This window comes from Neofelis nebulosa, chromosome 9 (assembly GCF_028018385.1).
Source record: "Neofelis nebulosa isolate mNeoNeb1 chromosome 9, mNeoNeb1.pri, whole genome shotgun sequence".
In the NCBI taxonomy this organism is placed as follows: domain Eukaryota; kingdom Metazoa; phylum Chordata; class Mammalia; order Carnivora; family Felidae; genus Neofelis; species Neofelis nebulosa.
Window position 1 is genome coordinate 54,248,807 of NC_080790.1, and position 17,750 is coordinate 54,266,556.

General features: G+C 37.3%; 1 protein-coding gene across 2 annotated transcripts in view; it reads left to right on the plus strand.

Annotated features, from left to right (window-relative positions):
• GFPT1 (glutamine--fructose-6-phosphate transaminase 1) overlaps window positions 1-17,750 on the plus strand; it is a 52,507-nt gene that overhangs the window by 15,510 nt on the left and 19,247 nt on the right. Inside the window, exons 4-12 of one of the 2 annotated variants that reach the window (XM_058683848.1) lie at window positions 1,814-1,939; window positions 4,939-4,997; window positions 6,549-6,683; window positions 8,583-8,644; window positions 9,495-9,574; window positions 9,779-9,832; window positions 13,081-13,186; window positions 15,090-15,253; window positions 16,180-16,275. In XM_058683848.1, coding sequence (XP_058539831.1) covers window positions 1,814-1,939; window positions 4,939-4,997; window positions 6,549-6,683; window positions 8,583-8,644; window positions 9,495-9,574; window positions 9,779-9,832; window positions 13,081-13,186; window positions 15,090-15,253; window positions 16,180-16,275 — 882 coding nt within the window. The remainder of the gene's footprint in view (window positions 1-1,813; window positions 1,940-4,938; window positions 4,998-6,548; window positions 6,684-8,582; window positions 8,645-9,494; window positions 9,575-9,778; window positions 9,833-13,080; window positions 13,187-15,089; window positions 15,254-16,179; window positions 16,276-17,750) is intronic. The other variant, XM_058683849.1, reaches the window with a different exon arrangement.

Genomic DNA, 17,750 nt, shown 5'->3' on the forward strand with positions numbered 1-17,750 from the left:
AGTACCTAATAGAGCATTGTGAGGATTCAGTAACAAAATGAATACTTCTTGAGTGCTTACTATATTCTAGCCATTGTGCTAGGCCTTGATGACACAGTAGAGAACAAGATAGGCAGACTCCTTGGCTCAGTGGGACTTACTGTCTAGTGAGATGGCCAGACAACAAACAAATATATAATGTTAGGTAGTGATAGGTGCTGTGAGGAGAAAATACAGTAGAGGTGACATCTGAGCAGAGACCACATTATTGTCTGAAGGCGGGAGATTTTAGGCAGAAGGAACACCAAGTGCAAAGACTCTATGTGGGCTGAAAGTCAGTGGGCTAGTCAGTGACGGGGAGAGTGGCACGAGATGAGCTGGAGAGGTGACTGAGGGCTAGGTCATATAGGGTCTTAAGAATAATGGATTTTGGGGCGCCTGGGTGGCTCAGTCGGTTGAGCGTCCGACTTTGGGTCAGGTCACGATCTCGCGGTATGTGAGTTCGAGCCCTGCGTCGGGTTCTGTGCTGACTGCTCAGAGCCCGGAGCCTGTTTCAGATTCTGTGTCTCCCTCTCTCTCTCTGCCCCTCCCCCACTTGCACTCTGTCTCTCTCTGTCTCAAAAATAAATAAACATTTAAAAAAAAAAAAAAAGAATGATGGATTTTACTACATATGCCATGGGAAACCATCAGAAAATTTTGCATAGGGGATTGACATGATTTAACGGGGTCACTTTGGTTAGTGTGCAGACTAGATTGTACAAAGGAAAATTGGACATCGGGAGACCAGTTAGAATTCTGTTGAAGGAGTTTGGTTGGTGGTTGCTTGGGTTATACTGATAGGGATAGAGTGATGAGAAGTTGTTAGTATCTAGCATCAAGTAAGTTCTCAGTAAATGGTAGCTGTTGTTATTTGTAAAAGATGTATTGAGAGCTTTGATGTGTAATTGTAGAGGGGTGGAGAGAATGAGAATGTAAAGGTAAGTAGGGGCCAGATGGTGAAGGGCGTTGTATCCCATGGAAAGGTACTGGGACTTTATCTTGTGAGAAAATGGCTCTCTGGTTCCATGTTAGAATTTGAGGATCTTTTTATAAATCCCTGTGACCAGGTTTAAGATGATTGAAATGGGTAGCTAGGGATGCAGACCACTTTTTAAGCAATGGAAATCTGTTCAAGGATTTTAAGCGTTGTTTCCTGATCAGATTTGTGTTTTAAAAGGACTCCTGATTAGCCAGTATAAAAACCACAAAGACTGCTAAAGTAAAATGCATGACTTTTCTATTTGAGACTTCTGAGCAGTTTGCTCTTCTTTTTTTAAAAAAGAAAATTTTTTTTAATGTGTATTTTTGAGAGAGTGAGAGAGAGACTGAGCATGAGCGGGGGAGGGGCAGAGAGAGAGAGGGAGACACAGAATTCAAAGCAGGCTCCAGGTTCTGAGCTGTCAGCACAGAGCCTGACATGGGGCTCTAACTCACAAACCGTGATATCATGACCTGAGCCAAAGTTGGACGCTTAACTGACTGAGCCACCCAGCCGCCCCAATGTTTCTTTGTTTTTGAGAGATAGAGAGGGAGGGAGAGAGTGAGTGCACAAGCAGGGGAAGGGCAGAGAGAGGGAGAAACAGAATCTGAAGCAGGCTCCAGGCTTCAGCTGTCAGCACAGAGCCCAAGCAGGGCTCAAACCCACAGACTTCGAGATCATGACCTGAGCTGGTTAGATGCTTAACCAACTGAGCCACCCAGGTGTCCTGTAATGATTATATTTAAATATAGATTCTAGCATTATCTCTACAGCATGATTTAATATTGGAATTTTTCATTTTATATTCTTCAGAGCAACAGGATATGGATTTGGATATAGAATTTGATGTACACCTTGGAATAGCTCATACCCGTTGGGCAACACATGGAGAACCCAATCCTGTCAATAGCCATCCCCAGCGCTCTGATAAAAATAATGGTATGAACACATTCTGCATGCTTTGGAATGATTATAGAGAGATGGCTAATGGGAGAATGAAGACTCTTATGTTTTCATTATTTTAATTTTTTTTTTAATCTGGAAAGTTTCGGACATAATCAGAAGTAGACGGTATGTAGAGCCTGATGTATCTGTTACCCAGCTTTAACATTTATCAATACAAAATCAGTTCTATTTCTCTATATTCCTCCACTCAGATTATTTTGGCAGTTCTCCCTTTCTCTCCCTTTCCCTTGCAGTTTACTGTGTTGTTTGTCCTGTAGAGTTTCCTGCAGTCTAGATCTTGCTATTTGTATGCATCCCATGGTGTCATTTAACATGTTTCTCTGCCCCTTCTATTTACTATAAATTGGTATGGTATTGATTTACGTGTGGAGGTATATAACGTTTAGGCATTTTTCTCTTTGTATTAGTGGCCATAGATCATTGCCAACATTAATTATTTCTTTAGGGATTTGTAAAATGGTGATAGTCAAATACTGTCATTCATTTTTCACTTATCTCAAATACTTCTATAAAAAGAAACTTCTCCATATCAACTGCTTAGTTACCCAGAGTTACAGATTATATACGAGAGACAGGATAAATATTTGATATTTTCACTTTACCATTTTTCAAAGATGAAGTGGTTCTCATGTTCTAAGATAAATGAGTTTCTTTTTATTATTATAAACTCAGATTTAAAATATTGCATTTTTTAAAAACACGGAAATAATAATGTATATTGATGTACAAATTTTCCCATCTTTGGCCTTTGGAGCTAATTTAAATAGGTTGGTTCCTGAGTCCTTTTGACATGACACCGGTAGGCTTAACAGTCTTTGTTATTTTCTGGTAGGTTGAGATGTTTCAGGTTCATCTAATTTTGCCCCAGACTTGGAATCAGCCATTTCTCTAAGGACCCTTAGTTCCTTTTAGTGGAAATGGTATATAAAGAAAGACTAGAAACCAGGTTTCTAGCTTATTAGAAGTGCTCATGCACCTAGGCCTTTTAGGTGGACATAACTCTGTGGGTGGGTGCGTGCATGTGGAAGTTTAAAGATAAAACACGGCATAATATTACACTAACACTTCCTATTCACATCCAACGCTGGAAGGTTTTTACTTGACCTCCTTGCTCTGATAGATTTCCTTCCAATCACACCTAAAAACTCCATTCTTAACACCTGCAACATAACTTATTTGATTTATTATGTCATCTACATACAATGGAATCCTAATACCAACACCATAAGTATGTTTACTGTTCTTTGTTAATTTTTTGTTAGTATTTTTGTCCTTAGAGTGTATCTCTTTAGAAATATATAATCAAACTACTGTGTTTTTGAGTCACTTGGAATAATTCTCTGTGGTCGTGGTATAATCAGATACATTATGTTGATATGTTTTATTTTAATTTTTAGGGATTGACCATCTTTCAAAATTAATTTTATTTCGAACTATGTGCATAATTCTGAAGTCGTATCAATAAAACAAGTCCTATTAAAAGAAGTCTAATTTGTATCGTATTTCCTCATCCTTATTCCTTATCTGTAGATAACCATTTAACACATTTTTTAGTCCTTAAAAAAAATTTTTTTTAATGTTTATTTTATTTCTGAGAGAGAGAGAGGGAGAGAGAGCAAGAGCAGGGGAGGGGCAGAGAGAGAGGGAGACACAGAATCCGAAGCAGGCTCTAGACTCCAGGCTCCGAGCTGTCAGCACAGAGCCCAAGGCGGGGCTTGAGCTTTAGGGCTTTGTATCTAGCAGTCAGCTGTTTATGATTCTGTGTTCCAGCAATAAAATGTTTTTCTTAGATTTATTTTTGTAGTATCATTTGGTGGTATCTTTTTTCACTTAAAAATCTAGTGAAAAATGTGTATTATTTGATTTGTAATTAATTTAAGTCAAGCTCATTTAATATCAGCCCCAAATGTCAGTTCTTTAAGTATATTTAAAAACATTTTGATAGTTTAGTATTCTAATTTTACAATTGTTTTTTGTTTTAAGTAGCCTCCATGCCCAATTTGGAGCTTGAACTCATGACCCTGAGGTCAAGAGTCACATGCTCTAGCAATGAGCCAGCCAGATGCCCCAGTATTCTAATTTTAAAGAATAATTTTTAAGAATTTTAAATAAAAATCCATATTAGTGGTCTTTACATACACTGTTGAGGGCTATAAATATTGCCAACTCCTCTAATCAAGAAGATGAAAATTATCCTGCCACATATGTATTTGATCTTGGAATGCTGTTTTAACATTAATTTATCTGACATTTTAAGAATTGTCTGGATCTCAGACAATAGTCTGAGTGAAATAGTGAAAAATACTATAGATCTGGATAGCTGATCTTTCTTTTTTCTTTTTTAATTAAAAATTTATTTTTATTTTGAGAGAGAGAGAGAGAGAGAGAGAGAGAGAGAGAGAGAGAGCATGTGCCAGGGAGAGGGGCAGATTGGGGGAGAATGGGGAAGAATGAATCCCAAGCAGGCTCCGTGCTCAGGATAGCTGGTTTTTCTTATTCTTTAACTTCAGTTCTTAAGCTCATTTAATGTAAATCAGGTAATTGTTTTAGTTTGAAAGTCTTTCTCTTTAAATTTAGGAATTTTTTATGCATAAGAATGAATGAACACAGAAGTGAAAATAATAGTTGTATTGGTCACCTTTTTGTTTTGCAAATGAAGAAGCCCTAGTAAATTTACCCCTTTCATAGGGTGAGATTAGATTAGTAGTTTAGCCACAAATGAAATTGATGTCTCTAGACCCCAGTTTATTATATTCTATACTGGATACTCTGTATCCACTTCTCTAGCACTGTGTGCTTCCACTAAACCACGTAAATAATGCTGCTGATCTACTCAAGGATAATCTGGTAATGAAAAGTAGAAGATACTTGATTACACCTGGAATTCTAGCATGTGGCTTGATAGTTGTGGCTGTTGATAGTGTTTACTAGACCTGTAATTTTTTATCATCAATACTTTTTATCTCTTTTAGAATTTATTGTTATTCACAATGGAATTATCACCAACTACAAAGACTTGAAAAAGTTTTTGGTAAGTAAAGTAACTTGAAAAGACACCAGGCTTTGAGAGCAGTGAGTTTATTTGTTGGGGTTGCAGCAGCACCATCTAGGTATGATCAAGTAATTCCCAAGATGGTTACAAGGGTTTGGTGGCTTACTGGACTTTTCTTTGTGATAGTGGAATATTTTTGTTTTTTATGTGAATGACAAATAATTGCTTTACAAATAATTACTTTAAAAATAATCATTTTATTTTTTATTTTTTTTTCAGTGTTTATTTTAGAGAGAGAGAGAGACAGAGCACGAGAGACAGGGGAAGGGGCAGAGAGAGAGACACACAGAATGCAAAGCAGGCTCCAGGTTTTGAGCTGTCAGCACAGAGCCTGATGTGGGGCTCAAACTCACAAAGTGTGAGATCATGACCTGAACCGAAGTCAGATGCTTAACCGACTGAGCTACCCAAGTGCCCCATTGTTTGGCATTTTTAAAAGCTTCAGGGTATATAAGAAGAATTAGGACAGATTAAATGAAGGTTCTATGCCCTAAATAGCCATGTACTGTATAATATTGTTCATGATGATAACCTTCATGAGTGCCTCTTGGGGCTGTCCAGTTGAACTTTTCTGCAGTGTTAGAAGCCTGTATCTGAGCTATCCAATGTAGTAGCCACTGTCCACATGTGGTTATTGAGCTGGTATGACTGAAGATCCAAATTTAAAATGTTACTTCATTTTAATCAGTTAAAAAAATTTTTTTTAATGTTTATTTTTGAGGGAGAGAGAGAGAGAGAGAGAGCGAGGGAGGGAGGGGTAGAGAGGGAGACAGAGTATCCGAGGACAGTTCTGAGCTGTCAGCTCAGAGCCCGACATGGGGCTGGAACCCATGAACTGTGAGGTCATGACCTGAGCCAAAGTCAGAAGCTCAGTTGACTGAGCCACCGTGCACCCCTCATTTGAATCAGTTTAAATTTAAATAGCCACGTATAGCTAATGGCTATTGTTTTGGATAGTGTGGTATCATTACCCAAGAAAGAATCATTATATTCATTATGGAATTATTGTTTTGTGGATGTTATATATTCCATAATATTTTAATTATTTAAAATTTAATTATATAAAAATAAAGTTACTATTTAAAATTATTTAATTATTTAAAAATCTCAAAAATTATTTTGAGAGAGCAGGAGCAGGGGGAAAGAGAAAATCGAAAGAGAATCTTAACAGTGCGGAGCCTGATGTGGGGCTCAATCTCGTGAACCGTGAGATCACGATCTGAGCCGAAATCAAGAGTCGGAAGCTTAACTGGCCACCTGGGTGCCCCTATAATTTTCTTAATTTATATGTGGCATATATAAGTATATATAATTAAAAGCACATACTCAGTTGCACAAAATACTTCACTATTTTGGGTTTGCTACACTTAGATGGTGACCTTCATTTTGAACAATGGATAATGGGAAATGGTGGTCAAAAAATATTAGAAGTTGGTTAGTGAAATTTTTGAGGAAAAAAATTCTGTAGAAAAGATTTGGATATCATGAACATTTTCTTAAATGTGTCAATTTTTTCCTTTCTAATTACAGGAAAGCAAAGGCTATGATTTTGAATCTGAAACAGACACAGAGACAATTGCCAAGCTTGTTAAGTACATGTATGACAACCGGGAAAGTCAAGATATCAGTTTTACTACGTTGGTGGAGAGAGTTATCCAACAATTGGTATTAAACCACACTTTTTTCTTTAAGATGGCTTTAACTATAATCCCTAGATCAAGAGTCGTATGCTCTACAGACTGATCCACTGAGGTGCTCCTAAACTATAAGTTTTAAGTTTTTTAAAAAATGTATTTATTTATTTTGAGAGAGTGAGGAGAGAGAGAGTAAGCTCAGGAGAGGGACAGAGAGAGAGGGAAGAGGATCCCAAGCAGGCTCTGTGCTATGAGCACAAAGCCCAATGCGGGGCTCTATCTCAACAAACGGTGAGGTCATGACCTGAGCCAAAATCAAGAGTTGGACGCCCCTAAACCATGCTTTTTAAGATTATCGCCAACATTATCACAAACTCTTAAGATAAGCAGGAACTGTGCTAATTTCTTAAGTATTTTTGGCTTTTATTTCCCATATATATATTACCATTCAACTTGAGAATGTTTTTTGTTTTGTTTTTAAAGTTTATTTATTTTGAGAGAGAGGCACAGAGAGAATGGAGACAGAGAATCCCAAGCAGGTTCCACTGTCATCGCAGAGCCCAACATGGGGCTTGATCTCAACGAACCATGAGATCATGTCCTGAGCCGAGATCAAAAGTCAGACACTTAACTGACTGAGCCACCGAAGGTGCTCTTCAACTTGAATAATTTCGAGAGACTCTGACTGACCACTCCCTTCCCACACACTTAAAACTCTACTTTTTCAGTAGTTTGTGTCATGAGAATTAAAAATAATGCAAAATCAAAGAGTTTTTCTAAAAACACATGAACCCATAGATACCACACACAAACATGTACACAATAGATGCATTCAGGGGTTCATCACTTTCTTCCTACTCACTCAAATGTTCTTCTCAGTCAGTAACATAGCACAAGGGTAGCTTCAGTGAAATGCACACTCTGTTCTGGTATAATGTCTGCATGTCTCTGAGCCAGTATAGTCAATTCTGTGTTTTTCCTTATGGGGATTTTTCCTTGGCCTTGTAACACTATAGAAAAGTATTTCCCAGCTTAAGAAAAAAAAAATGGCATTCTTTTTGATCCCGTCTCAGTTGTCCTAGTTAAAGATTAAGGATATCGGAGATCCACAAAAATCCAAAGGCATAGGGATTACTGTCCTCCCCACTCATAAATCTAGCTTTCTCATTTAAAAGCCCTTCACTTTTCTCTGAAGGTCCAGCCCTCACTTCCTCCTTCTACCCAAATCTTATGATGTCTGCAACAAAAGGAGGAGTCAGGAAGATGGAGAAAATAGAGGCTTGTTCCTTCTCTTTACTCAAGACAGAGTACTATGCCTTTCCAGCCTTTTCTTGTTTCTATTCATTATATAACCCAGTTTGTGTTCTGTGGTGGTCCCTTATCTCTCCTACCTCTTGTTCCTTCTTTATTCACTCCTGAATTCCTTAGGTCCTGTCCCTGAGGAGATTGGATTGAGGGAGTGGTATGGTGTGCATGTTAATGATTGTGGTTGTGTATATTTTTATCTCTAGTAACAAGGTCAACAAGCATGGAGGTTAACAGTGGTATAAAATCACTGGACCAGAGAATGTTTTTGGATATTGAGCTAGGGGTCTTTTCTAATTCTCTCCTCTTTGCACTCTAACATCCGAGATAGGAGGTATCTATTGAAAAGTGTTGGCAGTGTGTTAAAATAGTGTTTTAAGTAATAGTCTGTTTTGGAGCTACTATCTACTGGGTGTATTTCAAGAGTGGGCTTGGTTAAAAAGTGTCTTGGATACACCAAAGCTCAGGAATGAGTGTCTACCTAAAATTTAGACTTGTTTTTAACTTTAAAAAGAGCAGCATGTGAACAAAAAATTTCTGTGCTGAAGCCAGTATGTTTTAGGCATTTCACATTTTGGTAATTGATGGTAATAAATATCGCTAATGTATTTTTTTTCCTTTATAGGAAGGTGCTTTTGCACTGGTATTTAAGAGTGTTCATTTTCCTGGCCAAGCAGTTGGCACAAGGTACATGCAGATTTAATAATGACTAATGATTGTATGCATTTTGAAACATTTGAATTATAAGTGTATTCTCTGTACATGATGGTTAACCTTTACTGTAAAGACTTGCCCTTTCCTAGATCTGCATGCCATATGTCGATGTTTATTTTCATATGCCCTTCCTTATCCATTTTTCACCACTCTTCCATTTCACAGAACCCCTTCACAAAGCAAATATATTTTGGCATTTATAACTGGCCTTTTGTCTCTAGTGGGACACTGTGGTTACTTTGTGAATTTGGATATTGAATATTCTCTAATTTCAGGCCCCCAACTTTAACTTTCTCCATATTTTTTGGAAGCAGACATCCTAAACAGATTCCTAGAGAATTGTACTATCACTACTTTTGTCAGGATATTTATTTTTTTTTTTTTAAATTTTTTTTTTTTTTTCAACATTTTTTATTTATTTTTGGGACAGAGAGAGACAGAGCATGAACGGGGGAGGGGCAGAGAGAGGGAGACACAGAATCAGAAACAGGCTCCAGGCTCCGAGCCATCAGCCCAGAGCCTGACGCGGGGCTCGAACTCACAGACCGCGAGATCGTGACCTGGCTGAAGTCGGACGCTTAACCGACTGCGCCACCCAGGCGCCCCATTGTCAGGATATTTAGGCCTGATCATGATGTTCTTTTTAGAACAGTGAGAAGCCCTAATATTTGCAAATTCTGTTTATGCTGTGCTTTTGTTATACCTGAAGTCGAGCCTGGAGGCATAGTTTAAACATTATTTGAAAAATGTTGGCTCATTAAAATTTGTATCACTGCATTATTTATGAAAATGGCTTAATTCTGTCTTAATTTTGCACCAACAGACGAGGTAGCCCTCTCTTGATTGGTGTACGAAGTGAACATAAACTCTCTACTGATCACATTCCGATTCTCTACAGAACAGGTAAAAATTAATCTTACATAATGCCATGAGGAAACTGTATAAATTGAGTGCAGTAGATATAAAGAATTGTTTCCATTAAATTGAAATGAATGCCTCTTTGGTTAGATCCACACATATGTATATGTAGTTCTGTCTAGACATGAAAAGGATTTGTTGTTGTAATTTCTCTGACGAGTAGAATTTTTTTCTGTTGTATATCCTTAGCTAGGACTCAGATTGGATCAAAATTCTCACGGTGGGGATCACAGGGAGAAAGAGGTGGGAAATGCACTCTGCATGGATGGGGAGGAATCTTACCTCTTTTGTTCTTTCTTTACTAATTCTTTGTTCTTGGAGTGAATGAATGTGCTGGGCCTCTAAAAATGTGCTTTTTTTAATGGGGAAACATATTTTGACATTTTTCTAATTTGCAGAGTATATTTTGTCTGTCTGCTTTTGGCATTTAGAAAACTGCTTTTAATAATTTGTTTCTTTAAAATTTCTGAGATTGAAATTATAAACTTTATTTTTTTGTTTTAAGTTGAAATCATGTAAGATACATTATTGTAAGTATGCTTACATTGAGAAAAGAGCATTGTGTGTTAGGCTATTGTAGATCGAATTCATTGGTAGTTATTTGAATACTGTATCCTAACTTCTCATAAAATTATGTTTAAATGGTCTTTATTTTATGCATGACACTTTACTTTTAGATTTGTATTCAACATCTTGATTGCTTTGTTTTGTTTGAAATTGGAGTCTTTTTTATTGTTTATGTTTGAAGTTTATTATTTTTTTTATAGGACTTTCAGCCATACAAACTATGGATCATTTTACTGATATAATTAGACCCCCAAAATGGCATGCTCTTTTCATTTACTTATTAAAAGCTTTCCATGTAAAAGATAGGGAGTGGTAAATTCGGAGAATTGAAACCCATATTATTAATGTATAATTCTTGGTTTCTTGAAAAAAAATAGCAAAGGACTCTAAACCTCTTCATCTTTAGATAGTGGCTGCTTTAGCTTTTTTATCTAAAGCAGAAAGTTACTTCCTTAAATAGCCTTCGACCTTGAAATGGTAGGATCTCTTCTTACATTCTCCTCCCTCTCCTTCCCTTTTCAGAAGAAAAACTAGTTTACCAATGAGGGTATAGAATTTTGGATCCAGAGTTGCAGATTTCTGTTAATAATCCTGCTCCTGTATACATTACCTTTGTGTTATTATCTTGCACATTTTCTTAGACTGCTTTTAGAAATAACGGAAAAACATTGGCTAAGGTCTTAAGAAGTTAGACGAGAAACTTACCATGAGACATTTTATTTAAGATCAGGCATTGTATTTTAGTGACCTTTATTTCTCTGGTTGCTAGTATGTAGATAACGTGTGGCTTAGCAAAGTTTCATTTAAAGAGTTTAGCCTCTTATTGAAGAGGCTGTGTAAAGGGGAGAACACGGGATGGCTTTTAGGCTTTTGCTATTTTCTCCAGGTGTAACAACGGACAAAATAAAGGGGATGGTCATAGTTGTGTGCCACTCAAATCAGATGAGATAATTGTACGGCAAAGCATTTTATAGATTGTAACGGTTGTATAGGTATCAAGTGGTAAATGTTTTTTTTCATTTAAATAGGCAATGCTATCTTAAATCCTTCTAAATAATATAATTAAATATACCTTGTCACTCAAAGAATGACATTTGGAGAAGGAGTATAGTGAAACTTGATACCTTTAGGGCATTTTATAACCAAAACTGGTTGTATTTATTTTGAAAATGTAGGTGCTGGGCTATCCTTCTGCATGTTTTTTGATTTACTTTTTTTACACCAGTAAAATTCATTCTTTTTGATGTGCAGTTTCATGAGTTTTGTCAAGTGCCAATGGTTGTATAACCACCACAATCAAAGTATAGAGCAATCCTGTCCTCTGAAAGTTCCCTCCAGCTGTAGCTCAGTAGCCAGCCCTTCCTTGTTCCCATTCCCAGCCCTTGGCAAACACCAATCTGCTTTACCCTTCTGTAGCATTACTTTTTCTAGGATGTCACCTTACACGTATTTTTTAAAGTGTAATATCTTTTTGCTGTTGAATTTGGATGGAAAGGGCTGTTTTATTTTCATGTCTGAAACACACCAAATAAGCATGGATTGTGGAGAACTTTGGGTGTACATTTTTACAAAATTTTTTTTAAGTTTATTTTTTGAGAGAGAACACGAGTTGGGGAGAGGCAGAGAGAGAGGGAGAGAAGGAATCTCAAGCAGGCTCCATGCTGCCAGTGCAGAGCCTGATGCGGGGCTTGAACCCACGAAACCACAAGATCACGATCTGAGCCGAAACCAAGAGTTGGATGCTTAACTGACTGAACACCCAGGCGCCCCTGGATGTGCATTTCTAAGAATAATTATAAGCAAGTCTTTTATAGACATGCATTTTAGACGACAGACACAATATGAATTTTTGCAGGTATATTTATAGTGTCCTCTGGCCATTGTGTCCGTAGGTTATAAGGTCTGGTATGTCCTGATCTCAGGTAAAGGTGCTTTTTTGTCTCTCTGACATTAATATAGATTTTAATTTATGTGATTTTTAAAAAATATCTTTCTAATGTGTCAGACTTCACTTTGCTTTCCAGTTTTGACTTTAGTTGCGAATGGGCAAAAAGGAAAAAAAATTCATTCACGACTTGATATATTAAGTAGAGATCCCATAATTCTAAAGTTCTAGATTTAAAAGGATATTATTGCAGGCAGCTAGTCTCTCCTTTGGTGTCCTGCCCACTGGTCCTTTTTAGTGTATTCAATAAACTTGTATCTCTTAAAAAAAAGTATATTATTATTGCAGAAGGATCGTATTTTATCCTGACTTACAAGAAATGTAAGAAAATCCAGTTTTAAAGAAAGAAGATATTCTGGTTTTATAATATTTCCAGTCCTTAGCAGTAGGTGCTATATATGGTATACCATGGTTAGAGAGTTTTAAGTATCTTTGTTTTAAAATCAGAATTAGTGTAGACTGCAACCTGATTTGTTATGCTGACTTTTAAAACCTAGAGAAGTTTTGTTATCAGATAGTAAAAATTAGTATGCCACTAGTCTTCACTTTATTTTTCATTGCATAATTTTGACATTTTTAATGTAATTTTTATGATAAGTTTAGGTACACAAACTTATATGTATTCTGTCAAGTTATGTATAAGGTTAAATTAAGATTAGGCCTATATATACTTTTGATTTAAAAAAAAGAGTGATATTAGTGAATTATTTGCCTTTTACCTGGAAAAGAAATAGTTAAAACATTTGTAATGTAACACTTATCTGCCACGCTCTCTTTGATAGTTGCTATTTCACTCTACACTTTTTGTCTGTTCTTGTTGGCTTATTGCATGGAAATAAGGTGACCTACCTAGCATTTTTAAATTGCTGAAATTACTTTGTGTTGCTATGTTTTTTTGTTGATTTTGAAGAAAATTATGTGTATTTCTATATTGGCCATGATCTACGTGTTTGCTGATTGTGTTACCTCTGTGCTCTAGGGAAGGACAAGAAAGGAAGCTGTAATCTCTCTCGTGTGGACAGCACAACTTGCCTTTTCCCTGTTGAAGAAAAAGCAGTGGAATATTACTTTGCATCTGATGCAAGGTGAACTTCCTTCCTTGATTCAGAGAATCTTAGCAAAACTTTTCATGTTTTAGAAACCAGAAGTCATTTTGTATATATCTCGTTATGCTGTGTAAGAGAATTTTGTCAATTAGGGAAATATAGGTGCCCTTTTTAGAAATGGGCTTCCTAAGAACGTTTTTTCTCTCAATTCAAGGCATGTAGGTCAGTTTTCCAAGAAAAGATAACAGTACTTGAGACTTGTTCTAGCATATTAACTGATATCTTGTATATTTTTCGTCTTCTTTTTGGAGCCTTAGCCAGGTCTTACAGGGAGGAGAGATTTTAGGTTGGAATTTAGAATAGAATGGGTTAGTGTCCCACCAGTTACAGTATAGTTGCTAAACCACTGTAGTTTTAGTCCAATAAGGACTCACCTTTTTAATTCAGAAGTAATATGGATTATAATCACTTTTATAAAAGAAATAGTACTAGACTAAGACATTTTGAGTGAAAAATACTGTGGGATGCTTAGATGCATTTATAAATGGAATACTAATAGTGATGAGGATAAAGCAGAATTGTTCACATTGCCAACAAGTATTTGGAGTCATTTGTTGTGCCCTAAGGGGATCTAATGATGAGATAGGTCGCAGGTTAGATCATGCCGGGAATGCATTGTCTCTGTCGGAGAACAAGCTTCACTGTTGCCTAATTTTTGCAGGTGGTTAGTTAGTGCTGGGATGCTTCATTGTTGTCGTTAAGTAGGTTGGTCAGACTTGACAGTTATGGCTTAAACTAGAAATTGCAGAAGCTTATCCTTTTGTCGTTCGCTCAGACACTCATATTGAACACTCTGAGCAAAGCCATGTGGTAGGCTTAGGAGATAATGGTGAGTAAAAATAAAAATATACTTGTCCCATGGGTGCCTGGCTGGCTCATTCGGTGGAGCATTCGACTCCGGATCTCGGGTTTGTGAGTTTGAGTCCTATGTTGGGGGTGGAGATATTCAAAAAATAAAAGAAAATAAAAATAAATAAATAAAATAAAATAATCCTTAAACACACACACACACACACACACACACACACAACTTGTCCTTAAGGAGCTCTTTCTTATTGGAGGAGACAAATTTTAATCAGTCACACAAGTGTAGAATTCCACCTGTGACAAGAGCTACAGAATGCCTATACCAGGGTGACTTACACTCCTATGGGTAAATTTCTCTAAGGGAATGACACTTGAGAGATAAAAACATATTAGTAGTTGATTAGGTGAAGAGGTAGAGGGAAGAGCATTCACTTTCTGTGAATTGATCAGTATGTGAGAACTCAGGATGGGTAGCAGTGTGGCTGGCATAGAGAGAGGAAGTTTGGTGGGAGTGGAGGCTGGAGAAGAAAGTGGGGTCATGCTTTGTGCTTTGTGGTTTTCTGAAGAGCCAAAGGGAAGCCATCAAGTGTTTTGTTGGGTGAGGGGGAAATCTTGGTTGGAGTTGCCTTTTGACATTCATTTTGGCAGAAATGGAAAACAGATGGAGATTAGAGGGCATGTGGTTGGGTAAGTTAGCAGGTTCCTAGCTCTTGGTCTAGCCAAGAGCTGATGGTAGCTTGAACTGGTTTGTGGTGGTGGACATAGAAGCTTTGAAAAATATTTAGGAGTTAAAATTGGAAGATTTGGTGATAGAATGAGGAAGAAATAGCCATGCTTTCTGATCTGATCTAATTTAATTTGGTTTAGGGTGTTGCACAGAGATCCTTTTATTCATTGTCCCTAGTTAACTGCCCATTGCCCTGTAGGGAATGGCCTTGGTAACCAGAAAGTTAACAGAGATACTCCAGGATGATAGGTTTGTATTTTAATCATGGTTTCTGTGTCTTGATGATAGTTTTATTTGTAATAATCATCCTTGATTGTTGATTATATTATCTCCTTGAACATTTTATAGTGCTGTCATAGAACATACCAATCGCGTCATCTTTCTTGAAGATGATGATGTTGCAGCGGTGGTGGACGGCCGTCTTTCTATCCATCGAATTAAACGAACTGCAGGAGATCACCCTGGACGAGCTGTGCAAACCCTCCAGATGGAACTCCAGCAGATCATGAAGGGTGAAAGTTTTTGTCGTGTTATAGCTTGGTGTTCTTAATGGGAAGGAGACGTTCTACTTCCTGTTGTAGTGTAGGAATCTGATGACACGGTGTTGACTGAAACCTTCCACATGATGAGTGAGGGGATAACACCAGAGAAAGGGATGTTTCTTTGGAAAATTATCTGCTGGTCTTAAAGTAGTTGTCCTTCAAACTAATTCATGGTTTGTTGTTTTTGATGTTAAAAACACAGATTGGTCATTGAAATGGTTCTTGATATTTTTAAGATACTTTATAAGCATAGTTTGTTGTTCTGTTCTTTATTCCTCTCTTATTCTCTCTGCTTCAGTTTTCTCTTTTACAGAAGGAGGAAAATAGGACCTACCTTGTTAAGGTTGTTTTGAGGATTAGTTTATGTAAAGCCTTCAGAACAGTGCCTGACATGCTTAGTGAGCCCTACGTACTGTTTGCTCTTGTTAACTGTTAATGATTATTGCCATCATGGTTTTTATTCTCCTCCTTTGTCATGGGGTCGACGTGGGATAAATGCTGATGTTTATTGCATAACTGCTATATGTCAGGTCTTTCCTATATTAATCCACATGACAATGCTGTGAAGTAGTTGCTGTTCTTACTTTATAAAGAATTTCCCCAGAGCCATTTAGGTGGTAAAGGATAGAACCATGATTTAAACCTAGATCTGACTCTAAAACTTAAGCTTCCCACTCCCTGTTTTGCTCTCACTGCATATTTTAGGTATGAAGTTAATAAAGTGAGTTTTCCTCCTTACTTGCTTATTTTTCTTCACATAGGGTAAAATGTCATATGTGAATATTGTACTCTAATGCATGAGCCCTCTTTTCATTTACTAAGATGATGTTACAGGAGGCAGACTTTTAGTTGTGTACAAATTTGTTATTTTAATGATGTAATTTATATTACTTTAGGCAACTTCAGTTCATTTATGCAGAAGGAAATTTTTGAGCAGCCAGAGTCCGTCGTAAACACGATGAGAGGAAGAGTCAACTTTGACGACTATACTGGTAACTACATGCGAGTTATTATTTCAGAGTCTTCTGTGGGGCTTGACATTGGCAGCCTGAAAGTTCATTGTCCTTTATAGCTTTATAGAAAACTGTGACTACAGCCATCAGTGGAGTCCAATCATCCTTCAAAAGTCCTTCAGTGCATTATTCCACTGATAGGAGATATACCTAGCATAGTCAGATTCATAGAGACAGGTGGTAGATTAGTGGTTACCAGGGCAGGGAGAGTGGACAAAGAGGGAGTTATTATTTAATGCATACAGAGTTCCAGTTTGGGAAGATGAAAAAGTTCTGGAGATGGATGGCGGTGATGGTTGCACAACAGTGTGAATGTGCTTAATTCCTCTAAACTGAATCCTTAAAAAATGTTAAATTTATGTTCTGTGTATTTTACCACAATAAAACAGGGGAGATAATAGCTAATGGTTGCCAGAGGCTGCAGGGAGGGGGTGGAGAATGACTGCTAATGGGGATGGGGTTTGGGGCAGGTGATGAAATGTTCTAAAATTAGGTAGTGGTGATGGTTGCACAACTCGGAATATACTAAAACCCACTATTTGTACACTTTAAAAGGGAGATGTTATGGTATGTGACATCTCAATAAGGTGGTTATGTAAATGTAAAATGTAAAAACAAATGGCTGGAAAGTCACATTCGAAAGTTGTCAGTTAAAAGAGTATTAGGGTGATTTTCCTGGCGGGGGGGGGGGAGTCCTCTAGTGTATAATTAAAAACATTGAACTTCCTTCCACTTCAGAAAACCTTTAATGGGCACTTGCCATATACCAAGGACTGTTCTGGGCACTGGTTCTCCTCTCATTGGGAAGCTTACACGTATGTGCTCAGCCTAGATTTTCTCTTACCAGTTTCTAGATGAGTGAAGGTGTGAACTTCCTCACAGGTTTTCCGGGTGTCTGCTTAATGCCTTTTGAGAAAACCTGTACCTTCCTGCCTGTTTAAGATAGAGCTGAGAGTGCCACTCTGGTCGTATTTCTGGACACTCTGTCTGGACCTTGTGTCACACGAGTGTGCACACCTTGCATAGATGAGTTTGAGATGGACTCTCTGTGGTCAGAAGATAAACTATTGTGAAATCACATTTTTGGAACCCTGCTCATTCATCATGACAGTTTAGTAAACAGTTTAACAAACCAACTGGGCTAAGCTTCTTAGCATTAATTAGTTTTTGAGAAATAATAGCTAGTGTGCAAAAGATCTGTTCCCAAATCCGTGTGTCATATGGACGGTATTAAGTGTCTTCTTTATGCTGTGTCCTGTTAATTGATTGAATTCTCTGAGTAAATGCTGTCTCTGTATTTTTTTATTTTTTTATTTTTTCTGAGCAGCATCATACTTTCTCAACAGGAGAGATTTGTTGAAGCTGAATTATAAGCTCCACATCTGTGTTCAGGACACCATGCTGAACATAACAGGGACTATAGGGAAATTATTTCTAATATGGTCTCCTCTTCG